Below are 25,461 nucleotides of genomic sequence, written 5' to 3' on the forward strand. Positions count from 1 at the left end.
AATGCAAAGTCCAAAAACTATTAACTGATTTAGTTTGTCAACATTTTTTTCAAGCAATCATAAACATTTTTTTAAGAAAGTCCCTATATTATTGATAACTAAGCAGATAAAATCCCTAAATTATTGCTAAGTATGTATTGCAAGTCCCATATATATTGATGAATAGGCAAGGTTCCTAAACTATTTGGTCGGAAATAGTACTCCTTGGTGGTTAAGGGACCAAATTGTCTCACTCAATAGTTGATGGACTATAATACTCAATAGTTGATGGAATATAATACTACAAATACTATAATATTATTATGTTAATCAAGCCGAGATGTTCGATTATCAATGTTTAAAATTAGTTTTCTCATCTTAGATATTAGATTTTATTAATGTAAAATATTAAATTTCTCAACAGATCAGACCCAAAACCATCAAGCTAAGCCCTGTTCTTTTGAGCTTCTGGGCAGAGCAGAGCAAAGCAAAGCAGAGCAGATTTCAGCAGAGCAGAGCAGAGCAGCTCTAAAGAACGAGGCCTAAGTAATTTCTCGAGAAGATTTTAATTTGCGCTTGACAAATTACTTTTTCTTTCTAACCAAATTTTATCAAGAACCAACCTCAGACTTCAGATCAGACAAACCAAATAACAAAGAACAATGTTGAGATTGAACGTATACACAAACTTTGATTTGTTAGTTTGTAATGAATTTCATAACCAAAAGACAGCTTACAAAGTGCTTGGCCTATTTATAATAACCTCGTTGATGAAAGATTAGAGCTTCTTAATCTGCCAGTTTATTACGAGTTAGCTTTTGGATTATCCGATCTTCTGATCTTAAGACATCATTCAGACTAAGGTATTAGTAAATGAAGATTAACATACCCATATAGAGAAGTAAAAGGACTTTAATAGATATTACATATACACTTAATGGAAAAGAGTTAAAGACCATTACCTAAATATTGCAAGGCTACATTACGGCATACCCTGATACATATTCAGCATTTCTAGAAACATTGTTAAGCCTAAACCAAACTATATATATGCGCCCAAATACATTTGACATGTAAGGTAATTGTCTTTTATGTCATTACTTGATGCTTTGACATGCTCACCAGAAACCACAACCTCACATGTTGAGGAGCTCCGTGGAAGCTTCAACAATGACTTACAGAACTTGAATACTTTCCCCACATCATATGCTTCATCATCATGTTCATTTCTGAAATATCCCCTATCCGCCCCTCGATAACATATGAGAAGTTTTTCCAAAACAATAGCATTACTCAGAATGTTTGCCAAAGGCCCGAGTTCATCATCAACTGCCTTTAGACCCGCTATTTGTATAGTCTTGAGCTTACTTGCAAAACAATCTGGAATAAAATCTGGTGCACACCAACTTCTTTGCTCTATTTTATCAATCAATTAAATATAAAAACACCTAAAGATGCTCTAAGTTGGGAAAACAGTGTAAAGAAAATAGCAAATCCCAAGCAATTTGTTTCAAGATAGGTGAGATTTGGAAAGATGGACAGATTCACAGGATTAAAATGTCTCAAAATATTTGTCTAACTCCCTAGCTTCAGCTCGAGGTTGGTAACACTAGACATTCCTCCAACAAACTTGACCATTTGGCGAAGATATTCTTCTTGTGGTACATATAACAAGCCATTATCCTCCTCTTCATCTTCCGAATACGGTTCAAACCCATCATCACTCTTCAAGATAATACGTGCGTCGACTAATGTAGTTGGATTCGGAAGAAAGGTATAGATTGAATTGCAATCATCAATGTCAAGGTTAGACAATTTGGGTGCATCAATTGATACTCTAAGGTGCCGCTTCTTACTCGGGGGTTCAGCTAGCAGACGTATAGTTAGTGACTCCAAATTAGGACCAACTATAATCACAACATAACTAGACAAATATGAATCTAAATCTAGATTAAAGCCTAAATCCAAATCTTCCAAAAGTGGGCAAGAACTAATTAGAGTTTCCAACCAAAGAGGGACATCTTTTAGCAGGTTTAGGTTAAGTATCTTCAAATTAGGGAGATTAAAACACAAATCCTCAAATTTAGGAAATTCAAACAAACCCCATAATGTCAAAGTTACTAAAGATTGAGAATTAAACAAAAAAAGTGGGTAAGAAAAAGTAACCATAATACTCTGCTTCAACTTTGATATTCTCCAAATTTCGGCTGCAAACATCTCGAAACCATGATGTTGTCGCAGTGGGTGTCGGATAATCAGATAACTTATTAGTGACATCGAGAACAAACTCGTGGAGTTTCCGACAAGTAAGCTGTCGCAGGATGTGGTTGATTATGGCAGGGGTGAATTTTGTATCATCAACAAAGAGTTCGACAAATGTGATACCGCCCCGGCGCCATCGGTGTGATAAGACGGAGGTGGCAGCAGCGGATTTGATTGGGAGGTGAGAAAGAATGTCGGTGAGAATGACGTCTGGAAGTGAACTCAACCTATCTTCTTCTTCCCTCGACTTTCTCATTCGTTTTCTGAGATTGTATTTCATAATTTTGCTCATACTCAATCTTCCATCACTATGAGGTCTTGTTAAGTTGAACCAATTTTTTTAGTAATTCAACGGGGATTTGAACTTCCCACATAAATACATAATGTGGGAATTCATTTATCCACCTACCCCTATATCATTTAAATTTCCTATCAATTGTAATTTGGATCTGGTTAACGAACGTCCCAGGGACATTGGATAAGTATTTAAAATATTACCTAAAGTGGTATTAATTTGGGAATGCATGACAAAATCACGCATCGATCGGTATAATTAATTTTCATTTTAATTTAATCTTTCTACTTTTAGCTAGCTTATCCAACGTCCCCGAGGCGTTTGTTAGCATTTGTCAAAAAAGTGATAAATGTACACTAACTAACATCTTGTACACTCATTTTTTATTTGTCAAAAGAGTATTTTATTAATATCTTTATTTTATGGGACATTTAACTATTCATTTAAAATTTAAATATGTTTACTGGAAATTTCACATTCAAGTTTCAATTGTATTTTAATTTTCCAACCATCTAATTAATGACTATGTAATTCCCAAAACAAAGGAAAGAGATTAACTCCTAGTTTCCGTTTCTAAACAATGGCTTTATTTTCATCTTCTACTTTTCATATTCAACTCACCTCAACTCTCCTCTCTTCTTCAACTCGTAAACACTAATTCAACCCAAAATTCATCTTTGGATTTTTTGTTTGCCAATTTTTTCCCTTCACGTTACTCCTCTATTATTATGACCAAAAAAAAATTTAAAAAGAAAATCAAACTCTTAATATTTATTAGTGAAAGGATAACTGCTGAATGCGAGTTGAGCACAAAGAACAATTAGTTGGGACTTGGGATATTAGTTGTAGCAATGAGAAATAGACTGAGAATTTACACTTCGATCCATTGCATCATCAATTGGATATGCTTCTGTATAGTCATCAGAGTTTCTGATGCTACATACAAAGAGTTCCCTCTCCCACACCCTACCTTAGCTTGATTATTTTTTGTTACAGGGAAAACACAAGAAATCTAAACATACGTTACACACACGGCGATTACGAATGAGCTTACTTGAGCTACTGCCTACTAGCTTCATACAAAGTTTACAATTTACTTTGATTTATCTTCAGTCAACTCACTCTTTCCCTGCTCCCCTTTTCTCCTTCTTCCCCTTAAGTCTCTCATACCAAGTCTATGATTTCAACAAGTAGCCCAAAGCAGAACACAAAGACAGGAGGCAAAATGCTTGGCAATTTTTATAGCCTCATTGATCAAAGTTAAACTTCTTGATCTACCGATATATTATCAGTGAGCTTTTGTAATACTTCCTTACATTTATAGAACTATAGATGTCCTTCAGAGTTCAAACTACAGAAACTAAAGGCATTATCAAACAAAAGATATACCATAGCCATATAAAGAAGTAAAAGAACTCAGCTCGAATATAAACTTAATTAATAGAAAAAGAGTAAAAGACCAGTACGTTGTAAGGCTACATTACGTCAATATCCTGATACATATCCAGCATGTAGTATCTCCAATTTATAAGCTTGAATGTCGCATTTGGTATACAAGCAAGGCAATGTGTCAGGTTTGTATGCCCACAGCTAGTTGAACACGTACGGTATCGAAAACTAACTGATTCTCTGGTATACCAACCAGAAACCACTTCACACGTCGAGGAGCTCCTTGGAAGCTTCTGCTCTGCCCCGTTTTCTTTTGCAACTTTGACATGTGCCGCCCCAGAACCTACAACAAGCTTTTTCAAAACAATTGCATTACTCAGAACGTATCCTAGAAGCCAGAGGTCATCCTCAACTCCCTTGAGTCCGCTTATTTGTATAGTCTCGAGCTTACTTACTAAACTATCTGGAACAGAATCCGGTTCACACCAACTCCTTTGCTCCGTAACACGAGTGTATGAGGGTAGTAAGCATAGACTCGCCTCAAGATGTTCTAAATTGGGAAAATAATGCAAAGAAAACAGCAAATCCTTAAAGCAATTTGTTTCAAGAAGAAGACGGGTTAAATTAGAAAAGATTGGCAGATTTACAGAATTACGATTTGCCAAAATATTGGTGGCACTACCTAGCTTCAATTCAAGGTCGCAAACACTCGACATTCCTCCAACAAACTTGTTCATCTGATAAAGATAATCTTCTGATAACTCAGGGTCACTTTTTTCATAACTCAAGTCAATATGCGCTTTGACTAATGTAGTTGGACTCTGGACAAAGTAATAAACTGAAAAGAAATCACTAATGCTAAGGTCTACCAATTTGGGTGCATCGATAGATACTGTAATTTGCCGGCAGATAGATGGTATATATATAGATAATGTCTTCAAATTGGGAGCAATGATATTAAGAACAGAACTAGACAAGTCTTCTGGATCATCAGATTCATATTCAGAATCATAAACAGAATCTGATTCGAAAGTGACGAATATATCCAAATATTCTAACAACGGGGAAGGCCTTATTAGAGTCTCCAACCAAAGAGAGACATCATCAACACGAAGATCTAGCGTAAGTTTCTTCAATTAGGGAGATGAATTTTCAAATCCTTGATTTTCGGCCATACAAACCTACCAATTAATTTCAAAGTAATCAAATATTGAGAATTGAATAGCTAAGCGGGTAACCAAAATAAAAAGAAATCCTCTGTAAAGATTTTAATAATCTCCAAGTTTCGGCTGCAAATTACTCGAAACCATGATTCTGTCCTGGATTCCAAATAATCGGACAGATCGCCAACAAAAGCATAGAGAACAAACTTGTGGAGTTTCTGAGATGTAAGCTTTTGTAGGATGGTGTCGATTAAGGCGGTGGATTTAAGTTTATCAAGTTTAATGCGGGTGATGCCGGTCCAGAGGTGGCGCCAACGGTGGGATAAGACGGAGGTAGCAACAGCGGAATTGGTAGGGAGGCGAGAAAGAATGTCAGTGAGAATTGCGTCTGGAAGTGAACTCAATCTGTCTTCCTCACTGCTTGTCCTACTGCTTTGCTTTACATGGTATGTCATGATTTTGCTGTTACCCATTTTTTTATGAGAATTTGCAGAGTAGTAGCTTATAAAAGAGAGACAAGTTCATTTATTTATATAATGCAAGTGCATATATACAACAGAACAAATATGTAAACAAACTTCTCCTAATTTACGCAAAATATAGAGTATATCAGTATCTCGGTATCTCCTAATATAGTTAAGTATATCTTCTAATTTTGGGAGATACATCTTCTAGGAAAAAATATCTCTCTCATAACAGAATAATCATTCATGGTTAATTGGTTATCAGTCTTATCATGCACTATTAACAACATTTTGGATAAAAAAAAACTCATAAAACTAGTGAAATAAAAATACCCATAATAACTGAAGATAATTTTAAAATGAAAAATAAACTTTTTACGTAATGAAAAAAGAAATAAAAATGGAATATTAAAGGATACTACAGTAATAAATTGAAAAATGTAAATGGAAACTTCATTTAAAAATCACCATGAATTATACAAACATTTAAATCACCAATTTACTCATATATTCAAATTCACGAAAATTATAATCAAAAATATAATCTTTGAAAAACATTACATAGAAAAGTAGAATTGACGTATAACATAGAAAGTAGAACAAAATTATAATATACTTTTTAAATGCAATAAAATTATAATATACTTAATTATATATAATGTACTTAAGTTCCAAAATTGTCTCATGTAAGGTAGGAGGGGAATTTTGTAGCACACCATTTAGCTCGTGTTAACTTAGATGGAACACATAAGAGGGGGGTGAATTGTGTAGGAACTAGTGTTCCCAAATTTTGCAGAAATTAAAAACGTAGAACGAAATAAAGAGATGCAAAGAGATTTTTACGTGGAAACTCCTTGTGCCCAACAAGGAGAAAACCACGACCACTTGGGATTTTCAAACACGACTTCACTAAATAGGGCAACTACTCCGTTACAACCTATAAGGAACTCGACAAAACTTAAGTTCCAATTAGTTACTAAGCCAACCCCAAATGCTCACTCTAGCTTCTACTCCGAAGCCTACACTCAAGACTTAACTCTAAGTCTTTACAAGGATCACTCAACCCTTTCCCAAATTACAACTCAGTAATTTGAACTCTACGTGTTTAGATATCTTACAATAGTTGGAACATAGGAATACTCTCACTGACACAAATATATTTTTTACTCAAATGTTGTACGATTGTCAGGATGCCTTAAAACTGAAACTTAACTCCCTTTTTATACTGTTTCATCAACCCAACCACCTTCCCCACACTCTCCATTACTTGAGGTGGTGTTCCTAAACTTTAGGAACTAACTCAAGCTGCGTGAAGAAGTCAGGAAGGTCGTTCAAGATAGAACGTGGGATGAGGTTTGAATAAATCTTTTCCTTGGAGAGTAATTTAAGGAATCAGTTAAAATCTTTTTACAGAAGATATTTATTTTGTTAAAAAGAAAATATCAAAGAAATATCTTTTTATAATTTTAACAAAAACCAAAAATAGGATAAAAACCAATTTTATAAAACTGATCGATCGTTTCAATTTTAATTCCAATTAACTCTCGTATTCCTTGTGTTCCAACCAATCATAAAATATCAAACACTTACATAAAGCCTAAAAATAATAACTCATACTTTTTAGTCTTCATGTAATACTCGTTGCTTTTATGATATTCCAATTGGACCTTTGATAACTCTATCTTGCCAAATAGAACATCCAAGCATAAATCCTTCTTTGCCTTCTTCACTTCAAATTGTTGTGTATGCCATATGTAGATTAAGGACATCTCTTTGTTCCAATCCCGGAACTTTGTTCTTAATAAGAACCTGCCTTAATAACCTGCACACTTAATACACTTTTATCAAATCGAGTTTGCTGGTCATCACCAAAACTTATCGAGGTCAACAGCTCGTCTTATTCCTTTTGGTGTGGAACAAAATTGGGCTAATTATTGTCATAGTGACATTTCTCCTTATGTACTCATGGATAATTTGTCCAACATCGAATGAATGAATCCTCCCTTGCTTTTCCTGAAAAAAAAAAAAAAAAAAAAAGAGTTCCAAAATTGTCAAATTTAAAAGAAAACACCTTAATTCACATGTAACATAGGATTATAGGAAGTAGAATAAAATTATACAGTGATTTATTAAGCCAATTAAGCCAAATTTACAACACACACTTTTAAAAAATCGGGTGTACAATCTATTATAAAAATAGCCTAAAGTGATCAAAGTTACCCCTGAAATAAATAAAAGTTACCCCAATATGCATAAAAGTAACCCAATACAAATAAAAATTATCTACGCTTTATTAGTAAAGAATCACATTTTAAATGACTAAAAATCAATTATTAGTGATTGAATGTAATTAAATTACCTTTACAAAACTTTTCTTGTTGTCTATTTATATAAAAATTGTATTATGTTTAAAGTTATCCTAAAAAGGTAAAAAGTTATCCTAAAATTAGCTAAAAGTTACCCTTATACTGCTCGATATACACTAATATTAGTATAAACCGGGTTTATACAAAACTTTTTCAATTTACGAAACTATTATTGACTTAATTACAATATCTAAAAAATCCTCAAAGTAGATTTGACCTGGAAAAAAAAAAGAAAAAAAAAAGTTCATTTAACAAAGGAAAGTTATTTCAAAAAAAAAAAAAAACAGACATAGGAAGTAAAACAAACTAATAATTTAATCAATATATAAGGTCAAGATAGTGTAATGTCATACTCCCTCCGTTTTTAAATACTTGCTCCATTTCTTCATACACGGAGTTTTAGGAGAAATTGGAGAAAGTAATAAAATATGAAGATAGGGTCTGTTCACTTCATCTTAATTTCAGTTCAGTTCAGTTCAGCTCCTAATTTCTTTTTCTCATAAAATATTCATTACAGCTCAGCTCAGTTGAGTTCAGTTCAGCTCCAATTAGTTTAGTTCAGTTCAGATCAATAATTTCAGTTTAGTTCAATTTAGCTCAATTCAGTAAATGTGAACAGGCCCACAGTGAAGTAGGTGGAAGAATTAAAAAATTGTTAAAAGTAAAAGTAGTTAAAAGTAAAAGTAGTGTTTAGGGGCTGTAATTAGAGATGAATGGGGTGCGTTGAAGCTTGTGGCAGCAAGAAAAACAAATTGTAGATGGTCTCCGGATATCGCAGAAGCTGCTGCAGCTCGTTCCGGGGTGGAAATCGCGAGGAGAATGGGGCATACTAGAATTGTGCTCGAATGTGACCCACTGAACACTGTCAGGGCTATCAAAGGCAAGCTGGAAGGTGCAGCTCCTATCTACCATGTTTTTTGAGGATATTAGTAGAATGCAAAATAGTTTTAGTTCTTTTAATTGTCTTAATGTTAGACGGGCAGGAAATACTGTTGCTCATTATGCTGCAAGATGAGATACGGGTACTGATAATGAGCGTGTTTGTATGAATTATTTCCCCCAATTTTCAGACTTTGGCGGATCTTGATATAATAAACTAATTTCCCGTAGTTGTCTTCAAAAAAAAAAGTAGTGGAGAGAATTGGAGGAGAGAGAATATGAAAGTAATCAAATACTTCCTCTGTATTTTTATACTTGCAACACACTTTTTATCACGTTTATCGATGATGTGATTAAACTAGGTAAACGAATGAATTAGGCTATGAAATTTAAACCGTAGCAACTTATTCCTTTCTTCTTATATGTGTTAAAATTTTATAATTTAATTTATCCGTTTACCTAGTTTAATATCTTCCTTAACATGTGTGTCAAAGAGGTGTGTTGCAACTAAATAAAAACAGAGGAAGTATAATTTATGTTGGGTCCACTAGGTGAGAGAAATGAATTAAATATTGTAAAAGCTTTCCAAATAAGGAAATGAAGCAAGTATTTAAAAACGGCTAAAAAAGAAAAGTGGAGCAAGTATTTAAAACGGAAAGAGTATATGTTAAATCTGACTATGTCAATTAATGGTCGAATAAAGGGTATATTTATGGAATTCTGCCGTGTTCGAAGACAATTAATCTAGTGGCTAATGGACATTTTTAACACAGTCTTACAATTAAGCATGACCTATATCATAAGGTGCACGAAACATCATTAATGAGTGTTGCCATCTGAGATTCTCTCGGAAATAGCCCATACTTATTATTTAATTATTTTTTTCTTTTTTTAATTAATTTTAAAATGCATTTAAATTAGTATCACTCCATTAATCACCTTTTTTTTTTTTTTTTTTGAATTTCACTTCAATCCAAATCCCCAAATCAAACCCTAAATAGATTTCTGAAACTGAGCAACTAAAATTACCAGGAGCTCGAGCTCGAGCTCAAACTCAACCTCTTGTTCATCGTTTAGGAAGAAGGCAAATAAACATTGGTGATGGTCATGGTACGATGTTTTGCGGGCATAATCTGCCTACAATTGTGAAAAGTGTATGAAAGTCTAATCAAAACCCAGGAAAATGATTTTAAGGGTGTCCATAATGAAATGTACATACATTCGAATTGCATTTAAAAATTAATCAAAAAGAAAAAAAATAATAAAATTTAATAATTTTGTAAAAATAAATTTAATTTTAGTACAATAAAAATCAATAATTTTATTCTTCCTTTTCAAATGGGAAAATCCAAATTCATCTCTGAGATTAATGTGTAAATATATCTCCTCTCACAATATACGAAAGTACAAAGAAAAAAAAAAGGGTGAAATCTTGGGACAAAGCTCACGACGGTGCAGAAGGTGGTCGATCGAGGAAGAAGAAGACAGATTGAGTTCACTCCCCAATGCCATTCTCACTGACATTCTCTCTCGCCTCTCAATCCATTTCGCTGCCACCACCTCCATCTTATCCCACCGTTGGCGCCACTTTTGGGCCACCATCTCATGCCTCAAACTCGGTGTTAACCCACCTCAAATGGTAGTGGTTCACAAATAATCCTAAAATATGAACATTTAAAATTGGATGTTTATGTTCATTTTTTGTTATGTGTTCATATTTTTTTAACTAAATGTTCATTTTTTTTTTGTAAAATGTTCATATTGTAGACGATGGTGCACCTATGGTATACATAATAACTATTGATTACCATAATTGCATAACATATTATGAGTATTGAGTAGCACTTGATATAAGCCTAGTTAGAAGGCCAAATAAGTTTAAAACTATAAGTCAACTACGTCTATAAGGACTACAAGTACTACAATACAATTAATACATTTTATTATAAGGACTTTATGTCAAATCGTTGCAAATAATATATAACAAAGGTAGTATTTAAGTGCTTAACAGACTACAAAAGTTCAACAATATTAAAAAAATAAAAATAATTCGAGTTTTTAGTTTAAATTAAATCATTCCGTTTTAAACTGGACCAAAAACCCGAAATCTTCATTTTCTTGGACATTGGACCAGACTGAAATCAATTGGTCTAGTCCGATCCAATCCAGGTCTAAAATACGGTTGGACCAATTTATGCACACTCCTAACCCTAGTCCCAGCAGTTAGAGACTATTCTCCGTATGAAAAGGTATGACCATAGGCGTAGTGTATGGATGCCACTTGATTTTGACTATTTGTTGGTCAAAGGAAATTGACTAGATAGTGGATACCCTCTTTTCTCTTGCCTTCTTCCCTAAACCCCATTTCAAATGCTCAAAAAAATATAGAGAGAGTAGTGATACAAAAATTGACAATGGGTGATAGCAAAATCCTGAAACACTACATCAGAAAACGAACCAGAAGATCAATCGAAGAAGAAGAATCAAAAGACAGATTGAGTTCACTTCCAGACGCCATTCTCACCGACATTCTCTCTCTCCTCCCAATCAATTCCGCCGCATCCACCTCCGTCTTATCCCACCGTTGGCGCCACCTCTGGACCACCGTCACCCGCCTCCAATTCACCGCTCTTCAAGCTTCCGATTCCACCGCCATCACCACCGTCGCCCAAATTTTCTGGCAACTAACTCATCGGAATCATCTCCGCATCATTAATCTCGACTTTTCAAAGTTATCCTACTACCCTAACTTCGATTTATTGAATTCATACTTTCGTCAATTTTCCCGCCAAAATGTGGAGGAAATCAGTATCGAAGCTTTATTCTCTGATATAGATGGCAAAGGTGGGTATTCTCTTGTACCTTCTTATTTGTTCAATTCCCAATTTCTGGCTGTTTTAGAATTGGAGGGTATGTTTAAGCTGGAAAAACCCCCTAATAATCCAGGGTTTCAACTTCCTAATTTGAAGAAGCTTGTATTGCGTTACATTGTTCATTTTCCTTCTTGGTTTGAAACTCTATTTAGGTCTTGTCCATTGTTAGAAGATTTATGTTTGCATGTCGAATTATCGAAACCCCAGAATGCGCCTTCTGTGAAAATATCTGCTCCCAATTTGAAGTCATTCTATATACGGAGTACATATGTTATTGGTGTTTCCGAGTATGATTGAACGTGCCAAAATATATTTTGATGCACCCAAATTGGACAACATTTACATAGATGATTGCACTTCATTTTACTACTTTATACAAATTCCAACAACATTAGTTGATGCAAGTGATTAATGACGAGGTTAGAAATGAAGATTATCTTCAGCATATGTCCAAATTTGTTGGTGAACTGTCTAGTGTTAGGCATCTTAAGCTAATGGTGGACAACGACACCAATATATTCCCTTACCTGAATTATGGGGCTGATGGGTTTCTGCCAATCTTTCGAAATCTAATTCATTTTGAAGCAGGATTTAACGATGTTGGTTTCAGTAGTGACTGGAAGCCATGGAAGGATGTGCTATTTCCCTTGCAATGCCTTCCCAACTTGCAACATCTTAAGGTGGATATGACGGGTGATCCCCCTATGGCACAGAGTGTATGGTTCGCTGCAAATTATGTTCCAGATTGTTTGGTGAGTAAGCTCAAGACTATAGAAATAGAGAGACTTGAGGGGACTAGCAATGAGCTCGAGTTGCTGGCATACATTTTGAGTAATGCGAACATTTTGGAAAAGCTTCGATTACATGTTCATATCGAGGAAAAATTTGATCTCAAGGATGTACTGCAAAAGGCATATGCAGTGTGGAAAGAATGTCAGTTTTATAAGGCAGTGTTTGAGCTTCCAAGGAGCTCTTCAACTTGCGAAGTTGTGGTGTCAGGTAGATCTGTATCAGCATCAGGTAATGCCTTACAAAATGGATACCTAACCTGTCAAATGTACATGGTCCATCAACTTGATATATGCAACTCAGTTCCAGAATGACAACATATAAGCATATGGGAGAACTGCTAAAGGTATTGGCTACTCAGTTTGTCTTGATTTTGTAGTTTGGTAACTTTGATTTACCTAAACAATGCCTCTTTAAATGCTAGATTTTTGTTGCAAAGGTATATTGTGCTGCAATGTATTTGTTTTCTGGTTTATTCTAAATGTTAACTTCTACTATTACTCCGTATAATGGTGATTACAAATTCCTAGTCCTATCACTTCTCTATATATGGACGTCTATGAACATATATATGGAATGAAAAAGGAATAGTGAGAATGCAAAAGCACTATAGCAATTAATTATTGGATAGAGATGCTTGAATTCTCATGAAAGATCTATAAAACATTCCAAGTGAACATTTTGCCTTCTGTCATGTAATTAAAGAGAGGGGAGGGGGGGGGGGGGGGGGGATCAATAAAGCTAACTGAGCTTGTGTTCACATTCAATTATGACTTTCCTTGTCGTTTTATTTTGATGTGAAGTTTGAAGGACCTTTATAAAGGCGAGGAAAGAAAAAGAGCAGGTTGAGTGCAAAGCTTCCTCTTATAATAGTTTGGTGGTTTAGAACCTTTAGATCCTTGAATTTTCTTCATATCTTATGCTTTAGTTGTTTGATAAAATTGTAGACTAGCTTAGAACATCTCCTCTTTTCTTGCAATTCTGACTCTTTCCATTAGTAAAAATCACACTTCTAAGTCTTTCTTTTTTCTTTTCTCTTCTCTGTTTTATTATGGTTAACCTTGATTATATATTATATATTGTTCTACAGAATCTATAAGTTCATGTCTAGAACTTAATGGGTTTACCAATGACAAGTTCAGTACCATATAGCCACATCTAAAATTTGCTATTCATAAATTGTATTATTGAGTCAAGGATGAAAACAGTAGCAATCATCTGATTTCAGAGGGTCTTGTCAAGTTGTCATTTCGTTTACTCTTACAACTAGTCTAGAATAGAAGTTAGAGTTGATGGGTGACTTGTAGAAACAAAAATAAGCCTATTTTACGCCATAGATTGTCTTTTAACACTGTAGTGTAACTTATGTCATATTGATAAGGTTAGAGATCGTTTTGCAAAAAATGGAATGAAACTAACTCAACCTGTTTTTACATGAACCTCTTGGTGTTAAAATGATGCATAAGAAAAGAAGTTTGTTGATTTTGTAGCTTAAACTCATAGAAGTTGTAGCAATATTACTGCAGATATTAATTTTCTGATGCAACAGTTTACTGGCCTGGGGATCTCTTTGTAGGCTTACTAACTTGGTAAACTTATACTTTACGGCACAACACAGCCTTTCTTTGCACTTCCTAAACCTCTCATAAGCAGGTTGCAATTCCTGTTTTCATGTATATTAAAGCCAATCCAGCACAAGGTCTTCTCTTAAACAAAAGTAGTACTTTTGAATTAGCTGAAGGCTTTCTGAAAGTTAGTCTTTTTTTTTTTTTATTTTTTTTTTTATTTTTTTTATTTTTTTATTTTCTTACTGTTGGAAAATTGATTGATGAGAATATGAGATGGTGACAACGGAGCTTTGGCATGGCTTTCCAGGTTGTAGGGTGAATTGACATTGCCTAAAATTACTCCAATTCATTTAATTGTGATACTTAAGCTGCCTTTTACATTGCTCAAAGTCCAGTTTCTCCTTTGCATGTTATCTTATTAATGAGGTTAGAATGCAATTCAATTACACATTAAGAATCTTGTAAATTAAAAATATCCTGATTAAGCTGATTGTGCCTGTTAATATGTTTGATTAAATTTAATTTTTCTCCTAGTTAGTTAAATTGGAATAGATATCAAGGATTTAGCTCAAACCACCGACAGGGTTAGGTAAGCGAGGGTTGAGGCAGAAGAAAGAATAATATCTTCTGAGGAAAGGGGTATCAGGGTATGAACTAGGAAGGGGAAGGTGGAGATTAGAAAAATAGCTTCTGGTAGTTGATCATCAGAAGATTTAACGTAGGTTAAGTTGTTATCATCTATTAATCTTCCTGTTATAAACGTATACAAGTAACTAATGAGAGCAGGGTTCTCATACAGTGGCTCGTTTAAAAATCGAGATAAAAGATAGCAGAAAAACAAAGGTAAAGGATCGAAGTGACAGAACTTGCTACTTTTCTTGTCTGTATGGAGTTAGGATTTTTTATAAAGATTTTCGAGAAAAGGTGGGGATGAGGTTTTTTCTTGTAACATGAAGTACTCCTAAGAGGGTGCAGAAGTTATATGTATTGACGATGGTGGTTAGGGAAACCTCTGATTCCCTTTTTGTTCAGACTGCTGCTCTGATTTTAAACAGATTTTTGCGCTCATCTGAGTACTGGCAAGTGAAAGCTTTTTGTTTTGTGCACGAATTTGCAAACTAATATGGCTTTAAACTAAAATAAAGGTACCGATACTCACATACTCACATAATCTTTTGTCGAATTACCACAAACCTGATGTGCAGTGCAGCATCACTGTCTGTCTAATATCCAATCAGAGATGAAAGTTGTTACCAAATAGTTTCAGCTCTTGAAATTTTTGTCTTGACCAGTGCTAAAAGTTTTTCAGAATAAGCTGAATTCAAGATTGTCATGTTACTTGAACCACCAGTAATGCTACCTGAAATGTCTAACCTGTTAGCACAACCACGTCTTTGATTGTGGCGATGCAGTGTTTGCATTATTTCCTGCTGATGCTCTCTCTAGACCGCCATCTATTGTTTCGATTACCTCTAATTAGATTATAACCTCACTCTTTGTTGCTTTGTTTAACTTGGTGTCTTATTTTTACTCATTGTTTCTGCAACAATATTTGTGGCAGAGTCAGACACTCGACTACTGTGTTATTCATGTTGCACCAAAATTTCTGTACTGTGTGTTTGACTATTGCTGGAATGCAGTTACACAATTTGTAGGAGCATAAATTATATACAAACTACAAAGTATAGTTAGCTAAAGTTAACAAAAGATGGTGAAGAGTATCATGATAATCGTGGCAGCGAATTGCACAAAATCGTTTACTCCGTATAAGGTGTGTTTACTTGTTTAGGCACCATAGAGTACATTATTCAATTTTATGTGTTCTTTTTGTCCATCTCATATTCTCATATGAATTATGTACGGTCTCTGATTTGCATTAATACGAAGCTAACATTAAACACTTCTAATAAGATCCTTGCAAGAATGTAATTTTTTTTTTTTTTTACTTCTAATAAGATCACCAACATTAGTCAAAGTAGAGTATGTGAAACTATGAATAATGTAAAAAGTTAAATTATGACAGTTGTATTGAAACAAAGGGATTTAATTAAAATTAGTTATTGGATCGGGCGTTGCCCGGAATCATTATAATTTTATGATCATTTGAGTTTGATCAAACTTAAATTTAAAGGCGGGGTTGATTTTCAATGATATTATTAAGTGAATGATCGAAAAAAATTAACATTTTTTTTCTTAATTTTGCATTAATAGAATGAATCACATCTTTGTTATTTTGATATCCATACTATTGATATTATATCTCATGCTCTATAAGTACAGTTTTATCATTAAATGACCAAGTTGTTTACATATAGTAGATAGTTGTTTAAATCGAAAGATTAAATATATGAAAAGTTTTTCTTGTAGAATAAATTTTATTAATGCTTATTGTTAATTATTGCTAAATAATTATGTATTTATTATTTGAGTAATTGAATAGACCCAATATATAATAATACAGCTTATATGAAAGGTTTTATGAGGCTTGCCATATCATTACTTATGAGGCGCCAAGACATGATGAGAGAAGGTGACACGTGTCAATACCATATTGTCTCTTTGAGTTTTAATAATATTCTAGATGGTTAAAAAAAAAAAAAAAAAGCGGGATTTAGGGCTTGCTCACTTCAGCTTAATTTCAGTTCAGTTCCAATCAGTTTAGTTCAATTCAGTTTAGTTCCTAATTTCCTTCTCTCATAAAATATTCATTTCAGCTCTATTCAGTTCAGTTTAGCTCAGTTTAGCTCATCTTAGTTCAGTAAATTTTAGCAGACCCTTAATTAAAAAAATTTAATAATACGGAATAACAATTATTCTAGAATGGAGATAATGACCAAGGGCCGGGGGTGTTTAGTACATATGTTGGAAATGAAATAGAAAATCTATCTATCTATTAACCTATACTAAAAACAAATCTTTTCATAACACTTGTCATTACTTTGTTAAAAATTTTCCCGCCTTTTCTCTTCTTTTTTATTTTTTATTATTTTTTACAAAATTTTTAAATAAACTATTTATACCTTATGATATTTTCTTTCCACTTTGACAACCATATTCTATATATACTCAAATAATATATTTCTAAATATCCTTTATATTTTGTAATATTATTTTTAAAAATATTTAACAACCGTGCATTGCACGGGATTTTAATCTAGTAAATATATAAGAATGGAGAAAGTAATCATTCAATTTTTACCTTTTCATTTGTTTTAGTTTAACTTTAAACATGGGAATGAATTATTTAAATTTAACATTCTTTTATTTTGTTTGAGGAGAGTAAAAGTAATTGTTACTTTAGAATTTTGAGAAATAAAAGATAAGTGGAAGGTATTACACCCTAAGTAATAGTACTCCGCAGCTATTACCCAAATCTTCTAACTAAACACTACAAAGAACGATAATATTTTGATTTTTGAATCCATTTCAAACAAAAAAAAATTACACTTATCAAACATATTCGAAGTCGGTAAGGAATCGAGGACGAGACAGAAGCATCCAAGATCAAATTAAATCATTAATAATACATTAATACAAACTAGCTGGATATTTGGGTCGTGGACTCGTGGTGTTATAACAGTGGATAAGCTTTGAGTGGTTAATCAGTACGCAGATATCAGGTTGGTAGGTCCCTTGATAAGGTTTAAATGGTCATTTACTATATCCATGTCGGCAGTCATTTAAATATTATAGTTTTCAGATGGGTACCAAATTACGGGCAGTAGCTCCACAAAAAAGCATCATAAATAATGCACCTACATTCATATTTATATTGAAGTATTTACTATTTTCTAAATATTGTGTTTTCTTTGTCTTTATATCAAAAATTAAAAAAATGGCAATTGGTAACCAGAAAAATCTTTTCGCCATCTTTGCCATCCTTGCATTACTAGGTAATTATAATCCTTTTTTTTTTTTTTTTTTCTGTAATCATCATTATGTCACCCAGAGATCAATAATTATGTGAATCTAGAGACAGGTTTATTAAAGCAAATCAAAGACCGTCAAAGTTGTGATTTAATAATAGTAGTATACAAATGTTAAACTTGTTTACTTCTAAAGGAAAATCAGGAATCATCATTATCTATTTTAATGTAATTCAATATTATTTCTTTTGGTCATTTGAATAATATTTTGATTTTTGTAGTGCAAGTAATATCCGCTGAAAGGACTTTTGAGGGAAAACTACAATGTAGAGTTATCGGGGAAGAGTGTGGACTGGTCCATCATTGTTGTAATGGCGGCAAATGTTCTGATAAAGGAACATGCATATATGGTAAGTTATACGTAGTTACTTGTATCATCCTACATATTTTTGCATTTAAAAGTATACAGTAAATTCTATTCCAAAAATTAGTCATACTAATATGATCATATCATATGCATTGTTAATATAATGTTTCATTTGTTTAATTGTTTCCAAGTAGTATTTTGCATTGTATAAGGAATAAACCGAAAGTTGTAAAATTAGTGAAGAACACACTTAAAATTGTTGAATTACACAATATTTAAGCTAATTAATTATGTTTCATTAAAATTGTTGACAGATCCTAGCAGTACTTGCAAGGGTGTAGGAGAAAGTTGTGGGCTGTTCGATGACTCCTGCTGTGATACATTAGTGTGTTCATCCACTTTTTCTCAAGGCAAATGTGATCTGCCAGAAGACAAGATGCAGGAAATTCCCCACATTTTTATGGGCCGTTTGTTCAACAACATTTGAGCATATTATGTTTTAATTTGTTGCTTTAATTTTCAAGCATGGTTTGGAAATTAATTACATGTTTTCTTCATTATGTTAAAATGGTGTATAATTGGTCCTTGGTCCAAGTTTTGTTGCTATTATAATAATAAAAAAAAAGGTTACTTCATGCTATTATCTTGATACCATTTCTCACAAGACTAGTCAATTCATTTACACAGGTTAACATTTTTTTGTCTTTTTTATTTTAAGTACGTTGGACCTTAATAAATCGACACTTCTTACAAGAGTTGTTAATCCACTTACACAAGGTTAACACTAGAGTGAAAGGTAAGAAACCCCCCATTTCCATAATTATAGATGACGTGGCTTGTATTTGAGAACACAAAGTCACATACACTACGTATAAGAGTTCTCCACCAAATATGGCTAGTTTCATACTAAATTTCTAACAAGTATCCATATGACTATGTTTATCTTAGGTATAAAATACAAATATTAATCAAAGCAATACATTTCATGAATAGTGCAAAAATAAAAAAAAATAAAATAAAAATGAGATACTCGAGAAATAGTGAGATTGAGGGATAGAGGTGTCAATTCAGTTGTCCGAATCGGGTTCGGTAAAGTCTAGTCAGATTATTATCTACTCCAGTCGAATACAAATTGGATATTTTTTGGGTCAGTTTTGAGTTGGGTACAAGGAAGTATAACGTTATAGGGTCTGGCCCAAAAAGAAAAATAAGGCCCATATTTTTGTTTAGCATTCATTCTTCCGTGAAAACACCACTCCACTAGTTCATCTTCATCTCCTTCGGCGCTTTGTAATTTCAAACCCAAAAATGAAAAACCTTGAAGACTGCGGCAGTAGCAGAAGCACCAGGTTGAAGAACAACAACAATGGAGACGATCGACTCAGCTCACTCCCCGACGCCATCATCACTACTATTCTCTCTCTCCTCCCAATCGATTCCGCCGCCGCCACCTCCGTCTTATCCCGCCGATGGCGCCACCTCTGGACCCAAATCACTGACCTTCAATTCTATTCGGAATCCTCCGCCGTTGTCGACTGCTTCTTGGGGCAGCTCACTTCTTCGAAACTCAGAACTTTCAGGGTTAAAACCAAATTAGTTGCATACAACTGGGAATCAATCTTTGCTCATCTTTGTCGTCGAAATGTGGAAGAAATTAAGGTTTGTGTTGGTGGTGTTGTAGACATTCCTGCACCTTTGTTTGTACCTGCTTCTCTTTTTTATTGCCAATCTTTGGTGAAATTGGAGTTGTTTTGCATTGAACTTGATTGTGCATTTACCGCGAATGATGTTGTTAATCTTCCTAATTTGAAGAAGCTTGGATTGCGTCTTCAGGATGAGGCCCAAGATTTGATGAAAACCCTGTTTAGGTCATGCCCAATGTTGGAAGATTTATATTTGTTGTTTGATTTTTATGGGGATGACCATTATGTTGATATTGCTGCTCCCAATTTGATAACCTTGTTTATAGAAATAATGTCTGAAAGGGAAACATCGCTTGATAAAGTCATGATAAATGCCCCCAAATTAGAGAACCTTACTATAATTGGATCGTATGGGTTTTATTGTTTCGTTGAGAACCCTACCATGTTAGTCAAAGCATCCATTGATTTGTGTTTTGGAACAGATAGTAACAATATGGGTATGCAGGGAGAAGCATGTTGTAACCAGATATCGAAGTCTATCAAAGGGATGTATAGTGTTAGCCACCTTAAGCTAAATAGTTTTATCAATCTATTTACTTACCTTAATTCTGTAGGTAATGGGGTTATGCCAACATTTCATAACTTAGTCTACTTGGATGCTAACCTTGGTAATCTTAGTGGCTGGAAGGATTTGCTACTTTCTTTACAATATTTTCCCAACTTAAAGCATCTTGATGTGAGTAAAATAGGGTTGAATCAGTGGAGCAAATGGATTGGTGTGCACCTGATTTTGTTCCGGAATGTTTACTAAGTAAGCTTAAGATAATAAAGCTTGAAGGGCTTGAAGGAAATGACAAGGAGGTTAAGTTGCTAGAGTTTATTCTAAATAATGCAATTGTTTTGGAAGAGCTTCACGTACACTGTAATCACTACCATTCACTTAAAGAATCTCGACTATGGAATGAATACAAATTTTGTGAAGCCTTGTTCAAGCTTTCAAAGAGCTCCTCAACTTGCAAAGTTCTGTTTGAAGGTAACTATATCAATGCATCAAGAAATGACTTCAAGAATGGGGTACTTGATTGTCAAGTTCGCTATGTTGAATCAAGTTGTGCACTGACTTCTTCTGGTGCCAAAGACTGATAGTGAAGCATCTGGGCAGCAGGTATTGATAATCAATTTCTTTGGATGTATCTGATTTCTGAAGTCCTCTGTGTGTGTGTGTGTGTGTGTTGTATTTCATCACATAAACACCTTGTTATGTATTAGTCACTATTACATGTTAAATTGTTCCATTTGTAAATATGGTTTTTGCTTTTGGTTTTGGTGTATCCATCATCTGATTGAATCTGGTGACCTGAAATGTGATTGTAGAAAAGACACTTTGGGAATTCATGAATTATAATTGACTAATTTTACAAATGACATTCTGGAATTCAAGAATCATGATTGTAGAAATAACATTTTTAGACTTAGTAGTAATAAATGATCTGTTTTCAGGGAGGATTTTTGTTTTCTAGTCTTCGACTCTTTTACTACTATTTGAAACAAGAAATTGGTGTTGATTAATGACTTTGTAGAAAGCCTATATATGGAGTATAATTCTTGAAGAGAAGAGCTTCTATATGACTGATTTAATGGCACATGTTGGCTTAAACACTAGTGTAAGCAGCATTTTATGTGTCTTATCAGTGAGACAAGAAAAATTTTCACCATTTTTTTTTTATTAAATTTTTAAATGAAGCTAAGGTCTTTGTTGGGCAAATTGGAATAAAGGGCCTATGTAAATGAGAGGCAAAAGAAAATTGGACATGGGAGTATGGGACTATGGGACCATGGGAGGATGCATACTTTTGATGGATATGAAGTTGGTTTATTTATTTTTTGGCTGTTTGCTTCAAGTTATTTGATGAAAACACATAATAGGCAAGGTGGGAGAGATTAATTGGAGAGAGATCAAGGGTGATAGCTCTGCTGATGGTGTTGGATGAGGATATAGGAAATAGTCGGGTGAAAGAAAATAGTCGGGAGAATAGGTGGCTCATAGAAGATAATTTTTATTATTATGTGAATTCAGGCTCCGGTCTCCTCGCCTATTTTTCATTTATTTTAGGCGTTCAATTAAGATCGATAAGGGCTATTAATTGAAGAAAGCGGGGATGGGCTCTTCATGTAACTTGCAGAACTCAGAATATGTCTTAAGAATTTTTTTTATTTATTTCATCGGTAATTTTTAACAGATGGGAGGGAAGCTTGTGAATTTCCCTCTTTTCAGAGTATAAAAGCAATGTGTAACTGATTTCATTGATTTAATGGCGATTGGTAAGTGGAAGCTGTCTGTTTTGGGGGAATTATTAACTAAAACAGCTTTTAACTGAAAGAGGAAAGTTCCTATTTCTAAAAGGATGGTTTGATGATTTAATGACGATTGGTAAGTGGAAGCTGTCCTTGTTTTGGGGGAATTGTTAACTAAAACAGCTTTTAAATGAAAGAGGAAAGTTCCTATTTCTTTTTAGTAAGCTAAAGAATACCTCTGTTGGTGGGAAGTGTTAAAAAGTATACTGGTATGGAATATTAGTCTTAAGTAGTAAAGAAGAAAGTGTTTGATAGATATGAGGGAAAAGAATCTGTCTACAGGCGCTATCCCAGCTGCATTTGCCTGAATTGTGAGCTTCATGCTCCTCACTGAAGGTTTGATGCACATGTATTACAAAGTTTGAGCTGCAGGTAAAACGAGTGTTAATGCTTGTAGGTTGGTCTCAAGAGGGTTTATTGAAATTTCAATTTCTTGTAATTAATACAACTTTGACTCATGAGGATGGAATTGGTCAGTGATAGAAATGGTGGTAGGATATAACATCTTAGGCTCGCTCCTCATGGGTAGTCTTTTCTTGAACACCTTGTACATTTGCATCTCTCATCAGATTAAAAATAAGTAAACATTTTGATGTATTAAAAATCTGGATGAAGCTAATTGAGCCTGTGTTTAATTTTAATTAAACTTGCTCATTGATGGTTAATTTGGAACAGATAGTTAGGATTCCACTTGTCTGATCTGCTAACAGGATTAGGGGAGGAGGTGTGAGGCAGAAGAAAGAATATCATCCTAACAAATGGTATTGGAAGGGGAGAGTAGTGACTAGAGAATAGCTTCTGGTACTTGTTTATCTGAAGATTATGTTATAAGCTAAAGCTCGTATCAGTTCCTAACTCATTTGAAGTCAAAGAAAAAGGTTTTTTTTTATAAATAAATAATAATAATAATAATACTAAGAGAAAGGCAAAGGATCAAAGTGATAATAATCTGTTTGCTACTTCTCTTTATGCAATTATGCCTGCTATAGCTATACCTTAAATTACCAGAAATATTTGCTATTTATGGCACAGTCAATGATTTTTTTTTTTTTTCAGAATCCACTGAAATGTATATTCCCTGAGTCGATATTTCAATCTTACTCTGATCCCAGTTGAAAAATATAAATTTGAATGTTTGGTTTGACATTTGCTGCTGCTTGTTCAATAGATATTTTATTTTCATAAACAAGTATGCTAGAGAAATACCAATTAAAAGAGGAAAAGTCAAGGCAGAAAACAGAGTTTAACAACTCAGAAACAAAAATAAAGGAAAAAATAATACAGGTATGCAGAAAATTACTAACCTTAGACAAACCAAGAAAACAGAGAAGAAATAAATTAGAAAGAAATCAGTTGTTATCAGGGCAAGGAGAGGGGTCATGATCTGGAGTTGGGTGATCAAAGATGTTTTTTGAGGTTTGCGATATTAGGGGAGAGGGGTAATAGTGAGTTAAGTTATAGAAAAGTTGTTAAAGGAGAACTTAGTTTATTTTTTAGAGAAAAGCTGAAAAGCTCTTTAATAAATAGAGTTAATTAGAGAGAGATAATCATGTTGAGTATTTTGATGAGTAATTAGTTTGTAGTTTTGGGAGAGTGCCCTTCCCCTCGAAAGATTGGCAAGGCTGTAATTGGTGATTACATTGATTAGCATTAATGCATATATATATCTCTGATTGTTCTTCCTGTATTTTTCTTCTTCCTCCCTTCATTCCTGTCCTTAATTTCGATGTTTGGTCACTTATCTGAGCTGACTGATAGCATTTTGATATTTCCCAGCAGGGCTAAAGAATATTGAGAATGAAAAGGGTAGCAAGGATCCAAGGCGGATTTAATTGAGTTGCCTTTTTGTAATGCTGCTTACTGACTAGATTTACCTGGTTTAGAAGACATGTAGTGTCTGAGAGGTCAGTTGCCGAACAACGTCGACAACAACGGTAGAGAATTTATTTGAGGCTAGTTTGGAAACGTAATGTACATTGAAAGTGGTGACACCAGTCCAAAGGTATCGCCATCAATGGGATAAGACGGAGGTGGCAACGACAGAATCGATTTGGAGACGAGAGAGTATATTGGCCAGAATATCATATGGAAGAGAACTCGAACGATCTTCCTTGCTCTTTATTCTCCTGTAGGCTTTAGCAGTGCACATACTGCAAAATTGAGTAGGTTTATTGAAACCCTCCTATTTCTCTCCCTTGCTTGATCTAAGAGTTCTATTATATAAGTTGAGGGCTAAGGACTAAGGTGATGGTATTGGTCCTTTTGTTTTTTTTTTTAATAATGATGGTATGGATGTTAATACTTGAAAAAATAATCAAGAATTATTCGAGATTAAATTTATAAAATTATAAATGTTCCATACCATGGTTAACAGAATTATAATTATTTTGTAAATAGAGAATATACGTAGATATCATAAAGATATTCTCATACAAATATATCCTAAACCTAGAAGGAAAATATTCTAGGGATATTCTCTTTCAAAAACTAATAAATGACAATTTTTCTTTTTTTAATAGTAAATAGGGGATTTAAATAATTAAAGAAGATCAATTTCCGCCAAAATTGATAAACTTTGAGGAAAAGGACTAATAGATACAAATTTTTTTTTAAATCCCCTAGCATCTCACCTTGCCACAATTTAAATAATTAACATATTTTTTTTTTTTTTTTTTGACAAAAACGTACAAAATCATCATAATATTCTAGATTTTTTATCCAATTCAAAATTAACAAATAAAGTAGTTGAATTAATCAAATAATTGAAAAAACTTAGCCTCAGAAGAAAAAAAATATATATTTTCCTAACAAGGTTCTTGAAAAATAAGAGCGAGATATATAGAATTGCAAAAAGAAAAGATTGAACTCAAGATATCACGTACAAGAAATATAAAAAATGCTTATTAAAAAATATCGTGCATAAACCTAGTCACATCTAATATATATATATATATATATATATATATATATATATATATATATATATATATATATATATATATATATAAAGGGGAGTTTTTTCCCTAGTTTTTAGAGAGTCACGTAGGATTTAATTTTATCAGTGCGCCATGTAGGATAATAAATTTTAGTGGTAGCCAAGTAAATCCGAGATTATTAATTTCTTTTATAATTAAATAATTTAAATGACACATAAGCAAAATTGGTGAATGAGATTTCCCAGTTTAAATTAATTAAATATAGAA

General features: G+C 33.6%; 5 protein-coding genes across 6 annotated transcripts; 3 read left to right on the top strand and 2 right to left on the bottom strand.

Moving 5' to 3' along the window:
* Positions 1-956: 956 nt before the first annotated feature.
* LOC145591852 (F-box/FBD/LRR-repeat protein At5g22660-like) lies at positions 957-2,497 on the bottom strand. The gene is made up of 4 exons (XM_081648343.1): positions 2,146-2,497; positions 1,560-1,886; positions 1,081-1,395; positions 957-973 (listed from the first exon to the last, which is right to left on the bottom strand). Exons 1-4 carry the CDS (start codon positions 2,495-2,497, stop codon positions 957-959), a joined length of 1,011 nt encoding a protein of 336 aa, XP_081504469.1.
* Positions 2,498-4,011: 1,514 nt separating this feature from the next.
* LOC145591853 (F-box/FBD/LRR-repeat protein At1g16930-like) lies at positions 4,012-5,561 on the bottom strand. Its single transcript, XM_081648344.1, has 2 exons — positions 5,226-5,561; positions 4,012-5,055 (listed from the first exon to the last, which is right to left on the bottom strand). The coding sequence occupies exons 1-2, from the start codon at positions 5,559-5,561 to the stop codon at positions 4,012-4,014; spliced, it is 1,380 nt and encodes a 459-aa protein (XP_081504470.1).
* Positions 5,562-11,211: 5,650 nt separating this feature from the next.
* LOC145591854 (F-box/FBD/LRR-repeat protein At1g13570-like) lies at positions 11,212-11,967 on the top strand. The gene has a single exon (XM_081648345.1). It carries the CDS (start codon positions 11,212-11,214, stop codon positions 11,965-11,967), a length of 756 nt encoding a protein of 251 aa, XP_081504471.1.
* Positions 11,968-17,729: 5,762 nt separating this feature from the next.
* LOC145593128 (uncharacterized) lies at positions 17,730-18,900 on the top strand. Its single transcript, XM_081649639.1, has 3 exons — positions 17,730-17,920; positions 18,175-18,303; positions 18,575-18,900. The coding sequence occupies exons 1-3, from the start codon at positions 17,863-17,865 to the stop codon at positions 18,745-18,747; spliced, it is 360 nt and encodes a 119-aa protein (XP_081505765.1). The 5' UTR covers positions 17,730-17,862; the 3' UTR covers positions 18,748-18,900.
* A 619-nt stretch (positions 18,901-19,519) lies between these two features.
* Positions 19,520-24,618, top strand: LOC145591520 (F-box/FBD/LRR-repeat protein At1g16930-like). 2 transcript variants are annotated; one of them, XM_081647999.1, is made up of 2 exons: positions 19,520-21,068; positions 24,035-24,618. In XM_081647999.1, the coding sequence occupies exon 1, from the start codon at positions 19,569-19,571 to the stop codon at positions 20,712-20,714; it is 1,146 nt and encodes a 381-aa protein (XP_081504125.1). In that variant the 5' UTR covers positions 19,520-19,568; the 3' UTR covers positions 20,715-21,068; positions 24,035-24,618. The 2 variants fall into 2 exon arrangements, with proteins under 2 accessions (XP_081504125.1, XP_081504124.1); XM_081647998.1 differs by having other exon boundaries at positions 24,038-24,618.
* The last annotated feature ends 843 nt before the right edge of the window (positions 24,619-25,461 follow it).

Source organism: Chenopodium album, chromosome 18 (assembly GCF_948465745.1).
Source record: "Chenopodium album chromosome 18, dcCheAlbu1.1, whole genome shotgun sequence".
In the NCBI taxonomy this organism is placed as follows: domain Eukaryota; kingdom Viridiplantae; phylum Streptophyta; class Magnoliopsida; order Caryophyllales; family Amaranthaceae; genus Chenopodium; species Chenopodium album.

Coding starts and splice junctions, on each gene's coding strand:
- LOC145591520 (XM_081647999.1), top strand. CDS start 19,569: ATGAAAAACCTTGAAGACTGCGGCAGTAGCAGAAGCACCAGGTTGAAG.
- LOC145591852 (XM_081648343.1), bottom strand. CDS start 2,497: ATGAGAAAGTCGAGGGAAGAAGAAGATAGGTTGAGTTCACTTCCAGAC. Junction 1,887..2,145: donor AGTTGAAGCAGAGTATTATG/GTTACTTTTTCT, acceptor TTGTGATTATAG/TTGGTCCTAATTTGGAGTCA. Junction 1,396..1,559: donor CCTCGAGCTGAAGCTAGGGA/GTTAGACAAATA, acceptor TTGATAAAATAG/AGCAAAGAAGTTGGTGTGCA.
- LOC145591853 (XM_081648344.1), bottom strand. CDS start 5,561: ATGGGTAACAGCAAAATCATGACATACCATGTAAAGCAAAGCAGTAGG. Junction 5,056..5,225: donor GGACAGAATCATGGTTTCGA/GTAATTTGCAGC, acceptor CCCTAATTGAAG/AAACTTACGCTAGATCTTCG.
- LOC145593128 (XM_081649639.1), top strand. CDS start 17,863: ATGGCAATTGGTAACCAGAAAAATCTTTTCGCCATCTTTGCCATCCTT. Junction 17,921..18,174: donor TGCCATCCTTGCATTACTAG/GTAATTATAATC, acceptor TGATTTTTGTAG/TGCAAGTAATATCCGCTGAA. Junction 18,304..18,574: donor TAAAGGAACATGCATATATG/GTAAGTTATACG, acceptor AATTGTTGACAG/ATCCTAGCAGTACTTGCAAG.
- LOC145591854 (XM_081648345.1), top strand. CDS start 11,212: ATGGGTGATAGCAAAATCCTGAAACACTACATCAGAAAACGAACCAGA.